Source organism: Prunus mume, linkage group LG1, assembly GCF_029339155.1.
Source record: "Prunus mume cultivar Tortuosa linkage group LG1, ASM2933915v1, whole genome shotgun sequence".
NCBI classification, from domain to species: Eukaryota; Viridiplantae; Streptophyta; class Magnoliopsida; order Rosales; family Rosaceae; genus Prunus; species Prunus mume.
Window position 1 is genome coordinate 31,355,162 of NC_142698.1, and position 20,759 is coordinate 31,375,920.

Genomic DNA, 20,759 nt, shown 5'->3' on the forward strand with positions numbered 1-20,759 from the left:
ACAATATCGATTTAGATGCAATAACAAAAGATTTCAATTCTCTCAAGGATCGCAAGACACAACTTCAATAGATACACTTTTAATATTCATTTTGATCATATCAATTTTTTGTTGTTGCATTTAATCTGTATTTGTTTTATGCTAAAGCTTAGTGAAAATTAGTCATAGCTATGAATTAGCGTGGTTTATATGATTTAATATGTACTTTTATTTTAGCTAGAACTATGTTTCTCTATCTCCTTCTCGAGCAAGCTAACAACTCTCTCTCCCATCAAATCAGCAGAAAAAGCAGTCAAGCACCCATCAAATCCTTCCCAATCTCAGTATCCTTGGCGCCCATTCTCCTCTCTTCAGCATTAGATGTAGAAGGTGTATATTTGTTATCATTACCCTTATAGTACATATGTACATTATATCTAAATAATGTACATGAGTATAGGAATAATCCCTAAGAAACTCTTGGTACGCTAAGTAAGCAACTATAGAATGGAATGATTCTTGGTGCGAGAGAGAGGGAGAGATGGAGAGAGAGGAAACACATAGATGAAGGAAAAGGGGGTGGGGCGGTAGCAAGGGAAAAAAATTTACTTGTAACGATGATTGCACTGTTTTGTTATCATTGGCCAATAACATCATGATATGCGAAAAAGTTATCTAATATGTTATTGTGTTATTGGTCGGGATAGCAAAAAGTATTCTCTGTTGCGTTTTTCTCGGTAGTATGGGGCAAGGCACTGCCGACATTGGCTGCAATCTTCTTCTTTCTGTTTTTTAGTTTTCTTTTTCTTTTCCTAAGGGTAAAATTGGAACCTAATGTCCAGTTGGAAAAACAGTTTTTTGGACCTTGTAGTTTCGCGATTTGTGTGTTGTTGCAAATTGCAATTCATGGACGATACTTAATTTCGTCAAATTTCGTTGACAAACCTAAACCATTGCTTTCGAATTGCAACGATTGATATGTAATTTGCGGAAGTTAAAAACTACAAGTAGAATAGGAACTTTGGACATTTAGGACATGTAAATAGATATCACCTTTTGAGATGCCCTTTTATTTTTGGTACAATATACTGGGGAAAGGGAGTTTACACAAATATTCATTGGGAACTTAGGGGTTTCGAGCCTCGGCCAACACGAGAGGAGGTAGAAGGCACGTTTTGAGATGCTCTTAGGAAAGAAATAACCTACTCCGTACCCAAATCGCACTTTGGTTCTTTCCTGCTCGAGTCTCATTGTATGACTAACAAACGTGAGGAAAAAAGAAAAGAAACGAGAGGTCATATGATTGGGCATGCCGTTGTCGATCAAATTGATGGAACTTAGAACTATGAATAACAGACCGCAAGCAAATGCAGAACAAAGAATGGACCAATCGTAATTTAACCCATAAAAACATCAGTCAACATTCTATTGCACTCAATAGGGTAGGACCCATAACATGGCAGATTAAGATTGGCAAAACAAAAAGGTGCGACAAAATTGAACACTCTGAAAATTGGCTACTAGAGTAGACAGCGAACTAAAATAAAAGATAAAAAAATCTAAAAGTGCATCCCTTTGCTACAATTGTCATAGACCATAGACAATAGTTCTATCTTGACCACTGCCCTTGTTTGTTTGAGCCGTATTCGAATTCAATTGCCATGCAGAAACGTAAACATCAACCTATGCCCAGAAAATTGCCAGAATACTACTTGGATAAACCATTAATCTCAACAAAAAAATTCTCAGCACCTTGATGCGTGTCATTCTGGCACAAAAGTTATAAGCATTTTCCTATAACCAACAACTGAACGATCCCCATGACATGAACTAATGTGTCAATTCATCAATTTTAATCTAAGCCACGGATAATCTTCTGTACCAAAGAAAAAGGTAATTTTCTGGCATAATACTATCTTCAGTAATCAGGCTGTTTTCACCTTACGTGATGGAGGTCTTCGAAATAAACTGATCAGATCATCAAGACCCTGCCGAAGAGCAGCACAGAAATTGAAAAAAATTCAGATTTCTGCTCGTATTCCATTAAAAAACTACTACATATAATATGAGAGAATGGCAAAAAAGAACTTCGATGCTTTGATATTGTAAGGATTAGGAACAATACCCTAGTTGTGATGACAAGGAAACTGAAAAGTACTATCAAATACGATCCCAACACCAGAAGCAAAAGCAAGTCGAATGTCACACTAGCAACCTGAAATAACATGGGTGAACTGATTAGTTGAATGTCCCATTTCTACCTGCATATTGTTTCTATGGCAGTCCAAACATAAAAATAAATAAAACTTTGAAAAGACTTATTTAAGCTCAAGCATAGATAGACTGCCTTGAAAGTATATTAAACCAAGAAACTTGTAATTACTAATGGGCATTGATATAGGGGCAGGAGATGGAATTGTCATACTATAAAACTAGCAAGTATAAGAAATCAACATAAACTAGCACAAAATTAGAACATTTTCTTTTTTCCAGTACACATTTAGTACCTGATATATATTAAGGCTAGCTCTAGTTGAATCATAGAAAGTAAACATCCCATCAAGCACCTCATGCTGCACATTCACCTCATCGGTATGATCTTCCAATTCCTGTCAATAATATAAAATCTGACAGGTCACAAACATATACCAATGAAACGAGGAAAAACCAGATTTATTCTTTAACAGGCAGGTTGGTTTAAATTTTCCTATTTGACCATAAGGTCCCTCCCTTTCCCCGGTCTTTTATTTGTTTCTCTTTCCTCAATTATCCCATGGTCTACAACAGTATATCCAACCCCACCTACAATGGTAGCCAGCACACCAGTTGCTATCCTTCCCCAGTTTCTATCCTGTGCTCTATTTATGACAAGTTTTCCATGCTTGCATCATATTCCCCATATGAAGTCTAAATTTAGGTAACTTGTTTGTTCATAGCCTACATTTAGGTAAATTTGAATTCAGAAAGTAATTTAATTTAAGAAAACACAAAAATTTGTACAAAATATATTGCATAATCCCATAGTTACATATTGAGCGCAAAAATGCAACTTATTAGACCAACAAAGTATCATCGACAAACTTCTGAAGGTTGAACTCAAGAGATTGTCAACAATAGAGAAACACTAGACGCTTCCAACATATTCTCAAATTTATAACTTGGTTCTTTTTCATACAGTAAGAAAACTAGAGAACATATATGGACATATTTAATAAATATTAAACAACTATCAGCACAATATTGAGTGAAAACAATTGCATATTTGAGCTATAACCATGAAATGTATGGAAAATATGAAGATAGTAATACCTTCTTCAATGCCAAGATACATGGGTCATTCTTTGATAAAAACGGCGCCACACGGGGTGTTTGTGACAAGAGATCCAACCATGACTTTATGTAAGAAGGATTGACTGCTAGACTACTGTCGTCTGCAAAGATTTGGACGTTCTTTCCTTCGTGACCATAGATATGCCTCTGAGTACAATAGAGGTTAAACATGCAGAAAGATTATAAACAAATAACAAAAAAGTCAGAAATCAATTGCTTCCAATCTATTTAGTAAATTTTCCGGTTAACAATATTCACTTCTATGGAACATATTTTAGCAATTCATATTCCAGAATTCACATCGTCTAACACTTGTTGTTCAAGAAACTATTGACATATCAATGTTCATTTGATAATGTGAATTGATAATGGACCTGACCTGAATTAACCATGTACATGAATTGAAAGACACACAATTAGGTCAAAATCCTTCTAAAAAATATATCCAAGGACACGACAATGACCAAGATTAACTACTTTTACAGTGTACAGTAAAGAACAGGTTTCTTAATCAGATTATGCTAAAGTTTCTAAATAACATGATGTTTATCCTTAACGCCACAGCACATGCTGTTTATCCAGATGAACCTCATCATGCCTCTCAGACCTACCAGTTTAATTGTCAAACACCCTGAATGTTAACAGAAAATATTCCACATAAACCTCTTATCCTCAGAGGCTTCAGGTATCTCTGAAGCATTTGTAAACATTCTATCTCCTTCAATAGGACCAAAAAAGAGTAGCACACACACTTACAATCAATAGCAAGTAAGAACAGAACTGTATGCTCCTAGAGATCCTGTTAAAACCAAGAAGCGAAAGCAACAAAAAGAAAGAAGTTAATTTACAGATAAATTAGCCTTACCGCAAGGCTCTCAGCAACTAATTTGACACTTTTAATGATTGCAGCTTCATTCACAAATGGTCTGCACAAAACCAAGATCTCAGCAAAAGACCACTTATAATATATGTACCAGTAATAAGAAGTGGGTCTAAATAAATATAACCTGCCATCAACCAGACTGCCAGTACTTTCTAACAGTTCAGGAGCAACAGAGAGTTCAGAAAGAGTGGCAGCAGTAACTCTCAGCCGTGAAAACTGTTCATGCTCCCAAGCTACCTAGAACACGTAAAATGGTTTATCACCTGGTATAAACAGTAGGGTACAGTGCAACAAAAACACATCATGTTTCTAGCAGTGGACTAGTACTTTGAAGAAAGATGCACCCAGATTGATTTACAAGCTCATGGAAACACAAAATAAGTAGTGTCCATTTTGGTTGCAGCAGCAAGAATATATAATTTTAAGAAATCAATAACTTATCTGCATAAGGTATGACCACAAAATAGACCGAACCAGCAAAGTATGGTAGAGGAATTGATTTTGTGGATGACAGTAAAGATGAACACAGATTAAAACTTGCAATGAACCCCAAGCATAACCTAGTGATAAGTTTGATTATCCTGGAGCTGATTTTAGATTAAGAGGTATGCAGTTATTTTCTCAAGTTGTAAATGTTTACCATGATATTTCATTACAAGAAGATATTACGCCCTATAAATTTCCCTGTCAAGGCCAGTAGTTGAAATGATTAGGGGTATCCTAGTTTTCCTGGTCGAAGAATTTCAGAGATAACCTGGGAAAATCAATGCAAACTACTTGCTGAGTTATAATAAATAATAGCTATATTTTTGCATCGAATGTGAAGACATGACATAACAAAATAGTCTTGTTTGTTCACCACAAGATGGCATTTCAAGTATATCAACTTACTCGGGGATTTGAAATATTTATCTTCTTGTGCTTCAGACCAACTTTAACGCCCAATTCTTCTGCTACATTAGAGAAACCCTACAAGAAATCCCATCACTTAAACAATGTAGTGCAGCAGCAGAACTCAAGGTACTTTAACTGTACATCTGTAGTATGTTTTGTAAAATCTTATTTGCTTACTTCAAAAATTTGCTTAATGTAGGCATTCTCTGGAGGCTTAGACACATGAATCCACAAGTCATTATCCCATGATCCAATACTATTCAAGCAAATAGCATAGTCAATACTCTCGCGCTGGCGTTGATCAAAGCTCCGAAGCCACTGTAAAATGCAAATAACTAAGGTAAGCAAACAAAAAAGATAAACAGAGGGGCACTATATTTAAGAAAAGGGAATAAAAGACTTGATGAAAGAAAATGAAAGTTGAAATAAATCGGGAGGAGATGAGCACCTTATGAGTTCCATTGTAATTATAAGGGCCTCCTGATGTTAACCCGAAAAGTAAATTGTACCTTCCTCTTGTCTTAGGATTGGAGTAAAGAACAGAAAATAACCTAGCAATTTCAAGAAGTGCCACAACACCACTTCCATTGCTATCACTTCCAACTGATAAAGCCTACAAAATAAAAGAAATTTTAAACCTTTATAAAGTTATAAGTAGCTGAAATAATTCATGATATGCTGTAAAGTTACATACAGGAGCTGCCCCAAAAGTGTCATATGATGCTACTATAGCAATAGTTGGAAGTTGATTTGCATCTCCATCAGTTTTCAATCCTGAAAGCCATCCCTGTACTCATTCAAAAAGAAACATTCAATTTCCAAACTAGGGGAAGCAAACTAAGCACTATCAACTGGATCTTCAGTCATCCAAGAAAGATTCCATTTAAAATTATGCTACTAATGAAGACAGTTGCTAAAACGGACTGCAGAATAAGGTAAAAACTACAGCTGAAATCTGATTGATGCTCAGACATGCAAAGGTATTCAGTACCATTGACATCTGATGTCAAGTCATTACTATCTCCTAGGTATTAATATAAATACAGAACTGAGAAATCAAATACGCTTGGCCGGCCATCTAGTTTTAAGAAGTGGAGGAGTAAATATACAACGAACTCGCTTCACTTTAATGCATTACAATGAATCAAAATGCTAACTAGCTCATATGCGCATGAGAATGGTATTTCTGGTTGCAACATAAGTTATCCACCTATAACTAAAAGGATTTGAAACACCTTTTGAGCTTAGCAAGGCTACAACAATTCCAATGCAGGAAAAGGCTGTGACACTCAAATCCTATGAGATATAACTAAAATCAATACATAGAGAACTAATAATTCCTAGGTGATTATCCTTATTATAAGATCATTTGCCAAAATTCTTACCAATTTTACATTCTTCAGTCAAAGCAGCTAAACTGTCAGTCAAACTAACAGCAAAGCTTTAGTCTTCTACAGGGGAATGTACCCAATATAACATAAGAGCATCCGAGGGTAAAGTATAATTACAAGTCATATTTTAAGATAAAGCAAGTCATCTGTGGAAATATAACAAACCTAATACGAGACTTCAAGGGTACAGCAGAATTGATAATCACATTTTTAAACTGTGCCCTCAAAGTCATAGTTTCAGATATACTTCCAATATCAAATTAACTGTTTTAAACTTTGGATGGGCATAAATATGTGCTGAAATATCTGAGACATATGATATCTGATATGGATAGACTCTTTATAGATGTGTTAATGGAAGAATAACATTTATTGCCTCCTAAACAATATAACTTAAGAACAGCGAACAAATGTGAAACCAGCATAGCAACGAAATATAGCAAACCATACAACACTTCCTTGACACTCTTACATTGTTTAACACATGTATCATCAATTTTAGGATATGAGATTTTTACAAACAGAATAAAAATGTTATATGGGTAGAAAAACACAAAGAAGGATTAATAAGATATGTTCCAACTGTTACAAGGTAAATAAAGGAGCTAACAGATATTTCCATACTCTACTGGTTTAAGAAACTGCTAAGATTGAACTTAGATGAACTGACAGGGATATTAATAAAAATAAAAAGAATGTGAGAAACAAACAAATAAAAAAGTTGAGCTTGAACCTGAATGTTTGTGATGGTGGGTGATGCACGTTTCTTAGGTTCTGGAACTGAAACAACAAGCTTATATCTGCAAAACCAGAAAAGACAGAGAGATTCAGAGTTGTGCAATGACAATTAAACAAAACACCTCCTAAAGCTCATGGCAAATAAGGATGTATAAGTATAATTGAAGTTAAATGGTATTGGCATAACTAAAAGGATAAATAATACACTCATGTCAACAATGAAAATCAGACAGTACCAAAAACAGGATTCTATGCATTTACTTAAAGCGCAATAAAGATCTTTAGAAAGGACAGGAAGAAGAACAATAAATAAGATCACAAAATATAATGAATCGTGATCTAACAAACAAAGAGAATTAGAACAGAAGTTTATTGCTGTATAAGTTGTACTTGCTTCCAGTCGTATTCGATAAGGACTCCTGAATCAGCAACCACAGATATATTTTGGGAGTTTCACTAAAACACCCAAAATGGAGGTTGAAATTATAAAAAAACCCAAGCACTATTTAAACATATAAACACACCCAAAACCCATCATTACACACACTCAAAACCCATTTATAAACACACCCAAAAAGTTGACTTTGGGATTGATTTTGGGTGTGTTTCTATGTTTAAATAGTGCTTGGATTTTTTTATAAATACATGTCTAGGATTGGGTTTATTTATAAATTTGTAATATATTTTCAAGTTCCAAAATTTCCAGCCCCTAATAACTTTTTGGTGCAATGCACAATCTTACTTTAATGACCTCGGCCTCCAAAAGATTTCCTCTACACACCTCTTTTCTTTTATTCTATACCTCTCTATCATCTGTATCCTCCAGCTGGTTCCTAGTCCAAACCAGCTAACCTCTCATCTTTTACTCTTTACTCTGTGAAGTTGAATTTTTCTCACCTTCTCCAGCCAGCATACCCTCCAAGAATTCTACAGCCCTTATCCATCCTGCTGGTGTTATACTGTCACTTTTCCTACCTCAATCCCTTCTTTTTTTTCTTTTTCTTTTTTTTTTTAGAAACACAAAATTATTAAGACGATAAAAACTGAGTAAAAAACTGGAGGACATGTAGTCCATCAGGAACAACCAAACCAAATCCAATCTATCCCCACAAAACTAAACTGGGCCAAAAGTAATGGAACCTTAGCCCACAAAATCAGACCAATCTGGAAAGATCAAGCTGAAATCCTTAAAATGCTTTGATACATCCAAACAACTGAGTCAAAACCTACTAGCAACTAGTAAGCTGCGCCAAGATCCACCAGCAGTGAGTAGCTATGCAGTTTTTTTAAAAATAGTTTTGGCCTCCACTCCTCCACAATCCTGATCAACTTGGAACAGAAATATTTTCCTTGCAAGCTTTACATCCTTATAATGGCATTCTATGTACAATCTATAAGGACCCGAACTCACTCTGGAGGCCACCCCTTAAATTTAACCAGTCTCTCACTAGAACTCACTCTCTGTAGTGACCGTCTTTTTTAGGACAGATATATCATCGACTAAATTCATCAAAATATATAGTATCCATATTATACTATGCAGCTATCTGTCTAGGGATAAGTTCCATGGTTTCAATCAGAAAGCCATTTACTTACCCGCCAGTAGTTGCAGTAGCAGGTTGACCAGTGGCATCATTCCTCTTGACATCAGCCAACACAGCCTCAATATCATCATCTTCAAAAGCAAAATACACAGGATACTGTAACAGAACATACCACCACAAAGATGTCCTTTAGACAACAACAATTTTATGAAACAAATAAAATAATCAAAAAGTATCTAAAACTTAAGAATTACTCCCATTGTAACACTTGGATTCCCCAAACAAACCCCATTTAAGCACTACATCACAGAATTGCAGGAATTAACATATTGTAATTTCATTTATGGATGAGGAATGCAATTCATTACATCTGAGACTAGAACTTATACATATTAGATGAGTGTAGATGCCCTAAAACGGTTCACAGTTCATCACTTCGCAGAAAAAGACTGGTGAATTTATTTTTAAACATGTGATTGCAAAGGAGCAAATGCAACACAATGAACAGATTAATATAATTGCCTATTACGCATGCACAACAAAGAATAATGCCTTTACTCTACTTTCATTGAGGGGTAATTTACTTCAAAGTCAAGATGCAAGACATTACAATCAATGAAGAGAAAAAAATAGTGGGCTTGGTTCCTCTGAAAAATATGATTTTGTAGGATTTCAAAAAGCACAAAACCTTATTAGTTAAAGCCAAACAGTTAACAAGGTTCGGGTAACTAACAAATAGCAGCAAGTAGCTGCTGCTACCAAATTCCTGTTGAGCTGATATGCTATAATGATCAAATAAAGCACCTCAATCGTATGGTATGCATCATTCACTAAAGGAAAAAATTAATCATACATCTTAAACCCAGGAAAGCAACCAGAAGACTGAGAAACGAAAACATGTAGTCAATTTGATAAATTATATATAGAATGTTTGAGGAAAACAATAGAAGCTAGCTTAAAAGCAATACAACAGCATATGCAAAAGCACATGCGCATCATAAACCATAACTAGAGAGGTGCAAGAAACAAACAACAGAAAGACAACTGCCTCCAATTACAAAGAATAAGAAAACTTATGGTAAGAAAACTTATGGCTGTTTGACTTACAGGTATCTTGGAATGTATAAGTAATTTTTCAAGTTCGGCCAGATCATTCTTCAATAGCTCCACTCCATCAGTTTGATGATTACTTTTTGCCCTTTCTCTATTTTCTATATTAAATATCTGGGGCAGCAAAAACAGCAAACCTCCCAGAGGCTGGTTTTGAGTAATATATTCTGCAATATGATTAACAATCTCAATTAGCAATCAGCAATCTGAAAAGGAAAGTTGGTTGACCAACTTAGCTAAGGCACTTATAGTTTAAGAATATGGGATCAACATTCTTATTGAGTTACTCAATGATCATAAATTTAAAATTCAAACCGTCATATCTTATTGAGTTTCTCAATGATTATAAATTTAAAGTTCAAACCGTGATATCTTATTGAGTTACTCAATGAGCATTATTTTAGTTCAAAATAGTTGCTCAAAGTCACATATTCAAACAGCCCCAGTATTGTAGCAGTTCGAGGTGGCATTTACTGTTCGTCATATGCGGGGCTTGTTACTAATTAGCATTTAGAAAGTAAAAGCATCGAAATTTAAGCACTTCTAAGAAGCATTCACAAACTTAAGTGATTGTACACAAATGGCCTCACCAATCTCACTTCACTCAAAAGACTAAGAATACACACATACTGGAGTGCCCAACTAAAAAAAACATGAGATTTATTCAAAATCGAAGATTACCCACATAAATGCATAAAATATAGAAATACATGAGATGAAAAGAAGCACTACCTTTGACGAAGGAGATGTTGAGTTCGCGTAAGGGGATGATGAGGACAGTGCGGGAGAGATCAGAGCCAGGAGCGAATTGCAAAGAACCAGCATGGTGGTTGAGGTTGGCGAGTCGAGATCCGAAAGGAGCACCGGAGATGTCGTACTGGATCAGCCGATACACGTCGACGACTGTGGCGGCATCGCATAGCTCAACGCAGGCGACGAGGATGAAGACGAGAGCAATCATCGAGTACATCGACTCCAGCACTTGGCGCTCTCCGCCAGGCTTCGCTTGGGCCATGGCCGTTGTTTGATTGCGATCTGCTCTCTCTGGTCTCTAGGGTTTTGGGATCGGAAGAATCAAAGAGAGAAGTCAGGAAAGAGAGAGAGAGAGCGATGTAAATTATAAATGAGAGAAATCAGAAGCAGGCTGCTGCTGTTGTCACGTTGTGTGATTGTGTTTCTGGTGTGAGGAGTGATAGTTTAGTGTGGACTGACCCTCACTCAAGTCCCCCTAACTAATTTGATTTTAGATTGGATTGGCTCTCTTCGTTCTTTTTACTTCGTAGAGAATAAGTTGGATTGGTTTTTTCAGTTCCATTTGAGCATGTTACAATCACGATGGGGCTGAATTCAAATTTTCACCATTTAAAATACAACTATTCATGTATTTTCATGACTCAAATTTTTTTTTCCTCCAACCTTGCAGCCCTATAATTTGAGTCCATAACTTTATTAAATTATTTAAGAATTATTAACCCCTAAATTTTTTTTCTCATTAATTTTTCTTGATATTATTTTTGTTTCAACATTTGTGATTTAATTTTCTAAACATTTTAACATAAAAAAATTAAAATTCTAAAACATAATAGAATTTCACTTAAAAAAATAAAAATAAGTACAATAACATTTTATTTCATGGACTCTGAAAGTAAAAACAAGTAGCACACGATTTATATTAAAATAATGGAACCACACGATTTTTTTTAAAGCGGCACAATCCATGGAGTTGCTACTTTTGTGTATGCCCGAAATAATTCGAACCCTTCATTGAAGCCATTGCCATAATTGTCTTTCATTTTCACTTTTACTTTTACTTCATTGGATTCTTTATTCTCATTCAATAATGTTCTGAACTTTTGCCCGCCTCTACTTGTGTTCTTCAATTATTTTCTAAATAATTTCTCATCCCATATTGTCTTGTTTCAATCATGTTCTGAACCATTGCTCAACTTTGTTCATCTTACTTTATTGGATTCCCTTATCTTTCCCTATCTTTTCCTATATTTTCCTATTTTCATTCAATTATTTTCAAATATGTAGGTCATCCCATTCTCTTGTCTATTTAAGAAGTGTTATTCTACCGAATTGACCACACAATCTTCTTCAATCTCATGCCCCTTCTTACAATGAATTCACGTGGGAAGGCCATACAAATTTTCTTCAATGATGATTCTGATGATGATGACCTTTATCAACAGAGGGGTGCAATGGCCGTTCAAAACCATACGTTTTTGTTGGAGCAATATGCTCAACAATCCAAACATGTTGTTTCTGTTATAGGTCATGAATACAAGAATCGGAAGAGAGAAAAATATCACAAGAGTCTTATAGAGGACTATTTCTATGAAAGACTACTTTATCCCCCATACTTTACCCAGAAGATAGACGTTTGTAGATGACAAAGTCTATCCCGAGCTGCTAACGACTGTTTTGAATGCTCGCATATTGATGCTCGACAGACTCTACTGACGGGTACTGTAGATAAGGTGAATCTACAACCCTTGAATGTTTACGAAAGTTTTGTTCCGTTATTGAAGACGTGTATGGTTAGTGGTACCTCCGTTCCCCAAATCCGGCTAACCTTTACAAGCTCTTGCACAAGGCTAGCAAAGGATTCCTAGGCATGTTAGGCAATCTCGACTGCATGCATGGGGAATGTAAGAACTGTCCCACTGCTTGGACAGGCTAGTTTACCGACTATAAACATAAGCCAACTGTTGGTCTAGAGGTAGTGGCCTCATATGATACTTGGATATGGCATGCCTTTTTGGAGTCACCGAATTGAACAACGATATCAACGTCTTATCTCGTTCCCCGTTGTTCAATGATGTAGTCAATGGAGTGTCTCCCCATATCCAATATGTTGTCAATGGAAATGAATACAATCTGGGTTATTACTTGGCTAATGGTATCTACCCTCGTTGGGCTACATTGGTTAAGACGATTTCCCAACTGAATACTCTTAAAAAAAAGACTATTTTCCCAAAAACAAAAGGCTTATATGAAGGATGTCGAAAAAGCCTTTGGAATACTTCAGGCTTAATAGGCAATTGTTAAGGGACCTGCACATATGTGGCGTAAAGAACAACTTCATTCAATCATGATGACGTGCATAATATTGCACAACATGATTATTGATGATGAGTATGAGGATCTAGATGCAGAATCTGATGATGATGATAATTGTCCATGAACATTTAGAAGAGCAAGAACAAGACTTGCTTATGAGTTTGAGCCAACTATCACATACAATATAAATTGAGACATTCAAACTATCTTAGACTACATGGTCCGTCATAATAGAGTTCATGCTTCGCAAGTGCATCACAATCTAAGAAATGATTTGATTAACCACATTTGGAGATGCGAAGGAGAGGGGCAATGAGCTACGTTGTGTGTTTTAATTTTGTAAGTGTGCTTAAATTATGTAAGCGTGTTTAAATTATGTTGTGTGTTTAAATTATGAAAGTGTGTTTAAATTATAAAAGTGGTTGTGTGATTTTAATGAATTATGTGGTTTATCATCGAATTTTTAAAAAGATTAATCATATAAAAATAAATGACAATCATAAATAAAGATAAACGATAATTATAAATAAAAATAAACAACAATTACAAATAAAGATAAACGAAAATTATAAATAAAGATAAACAACAATTACAACAACAATTATAAATAAAGATAAACAACAATTATAAATAAAAATAAACAACAATTACAAATAAACATAAATTAATAACCACTATGTGGAGTGCTTGGATAATAGTCTCTAGAGTTGTCTTTTGAATTGTAAGGGGAACTTGTATTCATCTAGGCCTCAATAATTTCGTCTTGCTTATTCCCCCAATACTTCTTCTTTCTTGGAGTAAATTTGGATAGGTCCATGGACATTATCCTCTATTCATTGGCCTCTTTATAGGCATGTTGCTCTTGTAGGAACTCTAACTTTCGCCTCCTATCCTCATTTACCTCATTTCCTTGTTGAACCAATTCAGACAAAAAATTTCCACTTTGATTGAGATAACCTTCAACATCTTCCCTTTCTTTTTTTATCCTTCTATTTATTTCTTCCCAACGGCCTTAGAGTGAGTATGACCACATCATCTTCATCTTTCTCCAAATTGACTGTATTGTGACTATGAGAAGAATCTTTGAACGTTTGTGTGGGAGATTCATATAGATCGTTCCATTTTGGGCAATCTTTTAAGATTTGCCAAGCATGATATAACTTGAAAGGCCTATTCGGAGGTTTATTATGATTCAAAAAAAAATGTTTTTGCATTCATATCCTACCTATGAAATAAAATAAAAATCAAGTTAATAATTGAAAAGAAATAGAATTATAAATTTAAGCATTAAAAAAAATGGGTACTCACCACATCTTCAAGATTGGAGCCACTCACATGCCTTGCATTGGCCTTTGTCATACATGCCTTCCATAGAGAACATTGTTGGTTGATAATCTTGAACTGAGAAGCACTAGCTTGCGGTGATCGAACCCCAGCTCTGCTCATGCTTGGATCATTTTCCAAAAACTTTTGGTACACACACAACCAAAATGAGTTGTTTGATTGATTAGTGCCAATCAAAGACGGCTTTGGGCCAGGGCCACTAGGGCTACAAGCCCGGGGCCCACAGTGAGGGCCCAAATTTTTTAAAGCCTATGTATATATGCGTATTAAAAAATAAAAACAGAAGACATTGCTGCCTGTGCGTGTATACCAAAGAGGAAGCCATCAATCAATCATTATATTTTCAATCTCAAGAAGCAACTTATTGAGGAAGAAAAGTCCCTTATTAATTACACAATATAATATAAAACAAATAAACAAAATATAGAAAAATCAAAACAAACTTTCTTAGCCACAAAAAGAAGAGGAAAAAGCCATTCGACCTTCTCTGCTTCTCAGAAGTTCAACACAAACAAATTTTGTGTGTGGTGATTCTTGTCTTCTCCAACACACACAGAGTTGGATTCCACAAGCTAGACCAGTGCCTTTCTTTGAAGGTAATTTTTTTATAGATACATATAGAATCTAGATGTATAAATTTTGTAAATTGTAATACATATCTTTATTAACTTTTTCATCTTTATTATTTGATTCAACAGGAAACTTGGTTGGAAGTCTTGTTCTTTATAATTGGATGTTTCAAGTTGAAGAAAATATGCTCAAAATCTAGGTTTTATTGTTCTTTGTTAATTAGTTTTATTGTTTTTTTTTTAATTTTGTTGTGTTTATTATAAAAATTAAACAATGCTTCCTAAGAAACAACTTTTTGGAAATCTCAAGAGACAAAGAAAGAAAAAAGAAGAAGAAATTGCTCAAAGTTTAAGAGGATCTTTGAATAAATATTTTGTTAAACAAACCAATACTCCACTTGAAAATTTAGATGAAGATTTATCAAATGAATATGAGCAACCAATTCAATTGGAAGAATTAATAGAAAATGAGACTGATGTGAATGGAGAAATTGGTGATCTAGATGAAAATGAAAATATTGATAAACCTTTCCTTGATGAAAATGAAAATATTGATGAACCTTGCCATGAAAATGAATGTCCCTAAACAAGATTTGATTTGAACATTTATGATCCACGAGTTTGAGATAATCTTGATGCAAAAATGAGAGATTTACTTGTAGAAAAAGGTCCCATAAGAGAAACTAATCTCAAATTCCCCATGGACGAACACAACAGACATTTTTCTTCAAATTATTATCTTTGTACATTACCAAATGGGGAAACTAAGGATCGAAAATGGCTAGTGTACTCAAAGGAGTTGGATAAAGTGTTTTATTTTTATTGGAAGTTGTTTAAAACAATGAATTCTAGAAGTCAGTTAACGAGTGAAGGAACTAAAGATTGGAAACATCTTGGTGAGAAGCTTAAACAAATTGAACATCTCACTAACTTGAGGTCTTGTATTGAATTGCAAATCAGATTGAAAACAAATCAAACAATTGATAAAGAATTACAAGAGCTAATCAAGAAAGATACACTACACTGGAAAAATGTTATTGTCAGAATCATCGCTGTTGTGAAGTGTCTTGCTATACATAATTTGGCTTTTCGTGGAACAAATGAAAAAATTTATGAAGATGGTTATGGTAACTTTTTAGGCCTACTTGAAATGATTGCGGAGTTTGATCCAGTAATGCAACACCATTTTCGACTCATTCAAGATAAGAAGATTCATCATCATTATCTTAGCCATAAAATTCAAAATGAGCTGATAGCTATTTTAGCATCAAATGTTAAACATGCAATCATTGAAAAAAAATAAAAAAGGCTAAATAATTTTCAGTAATTCTTGATTATACTCCTGATGCAAGTCACAAAGAACAAATGACTTTAATATTGAGGTGCATAGATGTTTCAAGTACTCCAATAAATATAGAAGAGTACTTTTTAGAGTTTCTAAATGTGGAAGATACATCTGGATTAGGGATTTTTAATGAATTACAAAATGTAATTGAGTCCCTTACACTTAATATTGATGATGTGAGGGGACAAGGTTATGATAATGGCTCTAATATGAATTGGAAAAATCTAGGTGTACAAAAAAGATTACTTGATATAAATCCTAGAGCATTTTACATGCCATGAGGTTCTCATTGTCTCAACTTAATAGTTTGTAATGTGGCCAATTCATGTGTTAAAACAAAATCTTTTTTTGGAGCATGTCAATGCATGTATACGGTATTCTCTAATTCAACAAAGCAATGTAATGTGTTACTTGATTACATAGAGGGTTTGACTTTGAAATCATTGTCAACTACACGTTGGGAACAGTTACATTGAAAGTGTCAAAGCAATAAAATCTCAAGCTTCCCAAATCAGAGAAGCTTTATTTAAATTAACAGAAATTATTGAAGATGCCAAATTAAGTAGGGATGCTCAGAGTTTAGCATCTGGAGAGCTTTCAAGTTTTGAATTTATATTAAGTTTGGTTATTTGCCATGACATTTTGCATAAGATTAACTTATTTAGTAAAAAGTTACAATCTGAAGACATGCGTCTTGATGCTATTGTAAGACAATTAGAAGGACTTGTTTTATTTTTTGAAAACTATAGAATAAATGGGTTTATTTCTGCCATGATTGATGCTAAAGAAATTTCCCTTGATATGGGAATTGAGCCTGTATTTCCCAAAAAACGTCAAGTTTGTAGAAAAATGCATTTTGATGAGATTTCCAATAGTGATAGGGAACAACAATCAGCTGAAGAATTATTTAGAACTGATTATTTTTTTGTTATAGTGGATATTGCTCTTGGTGAATTGAAGAGTAGGTTTGAACAATTGCATTTTTTTGAATCTATTTTTGGGTTCTTATTTGATGCTGCAAAGTTGATGACTTCGTTTGATGATAATGAATTGAAAAGTTTTTGTGTGAATCTTGGAAATGCTTTAAAACATGGTGATGTTTCTGATGTTGATGCAAGAGACTTATTTTCAAAATTGCAGGTGTTGCAAGTGATGTTACCAAAAGAAGCATATGAAATAGATAAACCGGGACAACCATTAAAATTCTTGAGTTTGTAAAAAGTGTGGATATATTTCCTAATGTAATGGTTGCTTATAGGGTATTATTGACTATACCTGTGACTGTGGCATCTGCTGAAATAAGTTTTTCTAAATTAAAGTTATTGAAATCTTACTTGTGGACCACCATGACTCAAGATAGGCTAAATGGATTAGTGATATTATGCATTGAAAAGGATATGTTAGAAAACATTAAATATGATAGTATAATTGATGATTTTGCATCTAAAAGTGCAACACGAAGACATTTTAAATGATGTTTTGTGTGGTTGAGATTTCATTGCTATTTTTATTTTGTAGGATTAATTGTGGAGGATGAAAAGAAGATTGATCAAATCAAGAAATGCTTACGGAGATTGGGGAGGAAGCATGTAGACTCAAATATGTAGCTTTTGTTTTTTAATGCAATGTTTACAATACGGGGTACTCTTTCTCCTTCATTTGGGGTTTTGTCCCATTGGGTTTTCCCCAAACAAGGTTTTAATGAAGCCCCAAAGGATTCTTCCTTATCTTTTGTAAATTCTTATAATTTTAATAAAATTAATTAGTTGATATATATATATATTATTATTATTATTATTATTATTATTATTATTATTTGTGTTTAATTGTATAAAGGGGCACACTTGAGAAAATTTGCCCTGGGCCTTAGAAAACCCAAGACCGGCTCTGGTGCCAATAGCCCCATCTTCAGAGATGGAAACCCACCATTTACACAATGCCTAATCTTCTTGTGGTTTCCAATTCACACCTCTTTGGGGTTTTGGGGTCATTCTCAACAAGAATAAAAGTAGAATGAAAAAATATAATAAAGGGAGAAAGGAAAAAAATGATTTTTGGTGCATTATTTACCATATGAATGACTATTTATAGAGTTTTGAATAAGTTTTGGGGTTGGATCTGATCAAGATTAATTATAAATATTATTTTGACTGTTGGATTTAAATTTGAGCTATGGAATGAAATTTTACCGTTCAGATTGCCTAAAATTAATCCTGATCATTGATGTAAAATATAGTTGTTGGAATATAAAAAAAACAGCACAGCTTTTGAATTTTTAGGCATTGGAATCAACTTGCACAAGGCTGCCAGCTGTGTCGCACTCTCTGCTGGCGAACAGCAAAACTGTCACGTGGGGCCCAACAACTTTTCTTCTTCACGTGGGCTTTCAAGCCAAAAAAAATGCAAAGTTTGGGCTCCACATAAAATACCAGTCCAGGCAAAACTTGGATTGGAATTCCACCTCAAATTTGACATTTCTCAAATTTCCTCCCAGCAAAATATATGGATTGGAGAAGAATTTTGGACTCAAAACTCATAATTTGGGTTTCCACCCCTTGGGTTGGAGATGACATTAGGTGAAGTCATGAATAGGAAACTTAAGAATTTTGCAATAAGGAATTGGAATGGGTTCAACTACTCCCTAGTTGGTCTGGATCATAGTTTTGAGGGTATTTGATTATGAATTTTACCATAGAACTTCCATAATTTTTTTTATTCCATATGTTTAACGCAGGGGAACTAAGGAATTGAATACCCCATGTTAGTAAACACAAGTGAAGACAAGTAAATATAAATGGTTAGGAAAAACATATTTTTGTAAGTTAACTGAAAAAATCAATAAACCCCAAAGAGGTCTAGCCCAATCAAAAAGGGGCTTGGCTTCCAATTGATGCAACTATCAATAATGAATTTATTTCAATCCTTTCAAGTTTCATCTTTGAGAGATTAAAGACGTGTTGATATTGATACTCTAAAGAAGTCATTATACACTCCTCCGAGTAGAATTTATCTCTTTTACTTTTATAATAGGAGAGTGTGGTATGCCTATTTGAAATACAAGAGAACACAAACCTAACATCTCTCAAGTACACAAACAGATGCCTCACAAACTTATGTCTACACTGCTCCTAAGATCATCTGTTTATACTAATAGATGACATAGGTTACAACCAAATCCTATTATGCATAGGAAACCAAATCCTAAACTAAATGTATATCCTAATCAAACTAGGAAATTAAGCCAATGTTAGCTTGCATCCAAGCTAACCCAAAAACCTATAGCTTTCCTTTTCCTACATTGATACAAATTTTAGTTTAGGCATATATTGATTTTATGCCAATTCCAACAAACTCCACCCCTTGGCATGAAATCCATACTGAGACATTACAAGATCAAACTTGCTTCACATGCACCAAATTCAAGCAATGCTTGAACTTTGATACACCCACCATCTTAGTTAACATATCAATAGGATTATCTACTGTAGCAATTTTCTTGATACGAATGTCATCTTCAACTATCACTTCTCAAATAAAGTGATATCTCACATCTATATGTTTGATCCTCTCATGATGTACTTGATACTTTGCCAAGTAAATAGCACTCTGACTATCACAATACACATCCAACTTGTGTTGATTAACACCCAAATTTTCTATCAACCCTAAAGTTTAGATTGCTTCCTTAATGGCCTTAGTCATTGCCATACATTCAGCCTCTGTGGTTAATAATGCAGCAGTTGGTTGTAATATTGATCTCCAACATATAAGACATTTTGCCATAGTAAACACATACCTTGTCGTGGATCTTCTTTTGTCTAAATCACTAGCAAAATCAAAGTTCACATATCCAGTTGAGAACTTTTCAACTCCTCCACAATTCTTCTTAAAACAAATTCATGTCTCCCTTGTTCCATGAAGATATCTCAGTATCCATTTAGCAGTCTCCCAATGCACATTTCCAGATTGTGCATAAATCTACTAACAATTCCAATTGCATGAGCAATATCGAGGCAAGTGCATACCATAGCATACATTAACCCCCTCACCAAACTGGAATAAGGAACATCTTTCATCTTGACTTTTTCTTCCTCAGTTTTAGGGCATAGTTGAGTACTCAATTTAAAATGAGGAGCTAGGGGTGTACTTACATGTTTGGTTTCCTTATTAATTCCAAATTTGTGCAGCAACTTTTCAAGGTACTGTTTCTGTGATAAATACCCCAGCCTCTCTTCCTATTTCTCGTGATCTCCATCCTCAAAATCTTCCTTGCCTCACCAAGATCTTTCTTTTCAAAATCTTTATGTATCTAAGCTTCTTGTTAATCTTAGTGATATCACTAGAAGCTATGAGCATATCGTCATCATAAATCAATAAGTAGATATATGCTCCTCCTCTCAGTTTCTTATGGTACACACAATGATCATAATGACTCCTTGTATAGTCTTGATCTTTTATAAACTTATCAAATCTCAAGTATCACTGCCATGGTGATTGTTTCAAACCATATAGCAACTTGTTTCGCTTGCAGACTAAACCCTATTTTCCTTTTTCTTCATACCCTTC

The 20,759-nt window shown here is 34.5% G+C and overlaps 1 protein-coding gene and 1 pseudogene across 1 annotated transcript; one reads left to right on the forward strand and one right to left on the reverse strand.

Annotated features, from left to right (window-relative positions):
• Nucleotides 1-1,375: 1,375 nt before the first annotated feature.
• On the reverse strand, nt 1,376-11,134 carry LOC103328396 (M28 Zn-peptidase nicastrin). The gene is made up of 14 exons (XM_008230790.2): nt 10,602-11,134; nt 9,867-10,036; nt 8,812-8,915; nt 7,211-7,277; nt 5,781-5,873; nt 5,535-5,699; nt 5,264-5,404; nt 5,084-5,161; nt 4,317-4,429; nt 4,175-4,235; nt 3,289-3,456; nt 2,487-2,588; nt 2,105-2,194; nt 1,376-1,967 (listed from the first exon to the last, which is right to left on the reverse strand). The coding sequence occupies exons 1-14, from the start codon at nt 10,882-10,884 to the stop codon at nt 1,905-1,907; spliced, it is 1,698 nt and encodes a 565-aa protein (XP_008229012.2). The 5' UTR covers nt 10,885-11,134; the 3' UTR covers nt 1,376-1,904.
• Nucleotides 11,135-16,880: 5,746 nt separating this feature from the next.
• On the forward strand, nt 16,881-17,800 carry LOC148921601 (uncharacterized; annotated as a pseudogene).
• The last annotated feature ends 2,959 nt before the right edge of the window (nt 17,801-20,759 follow it).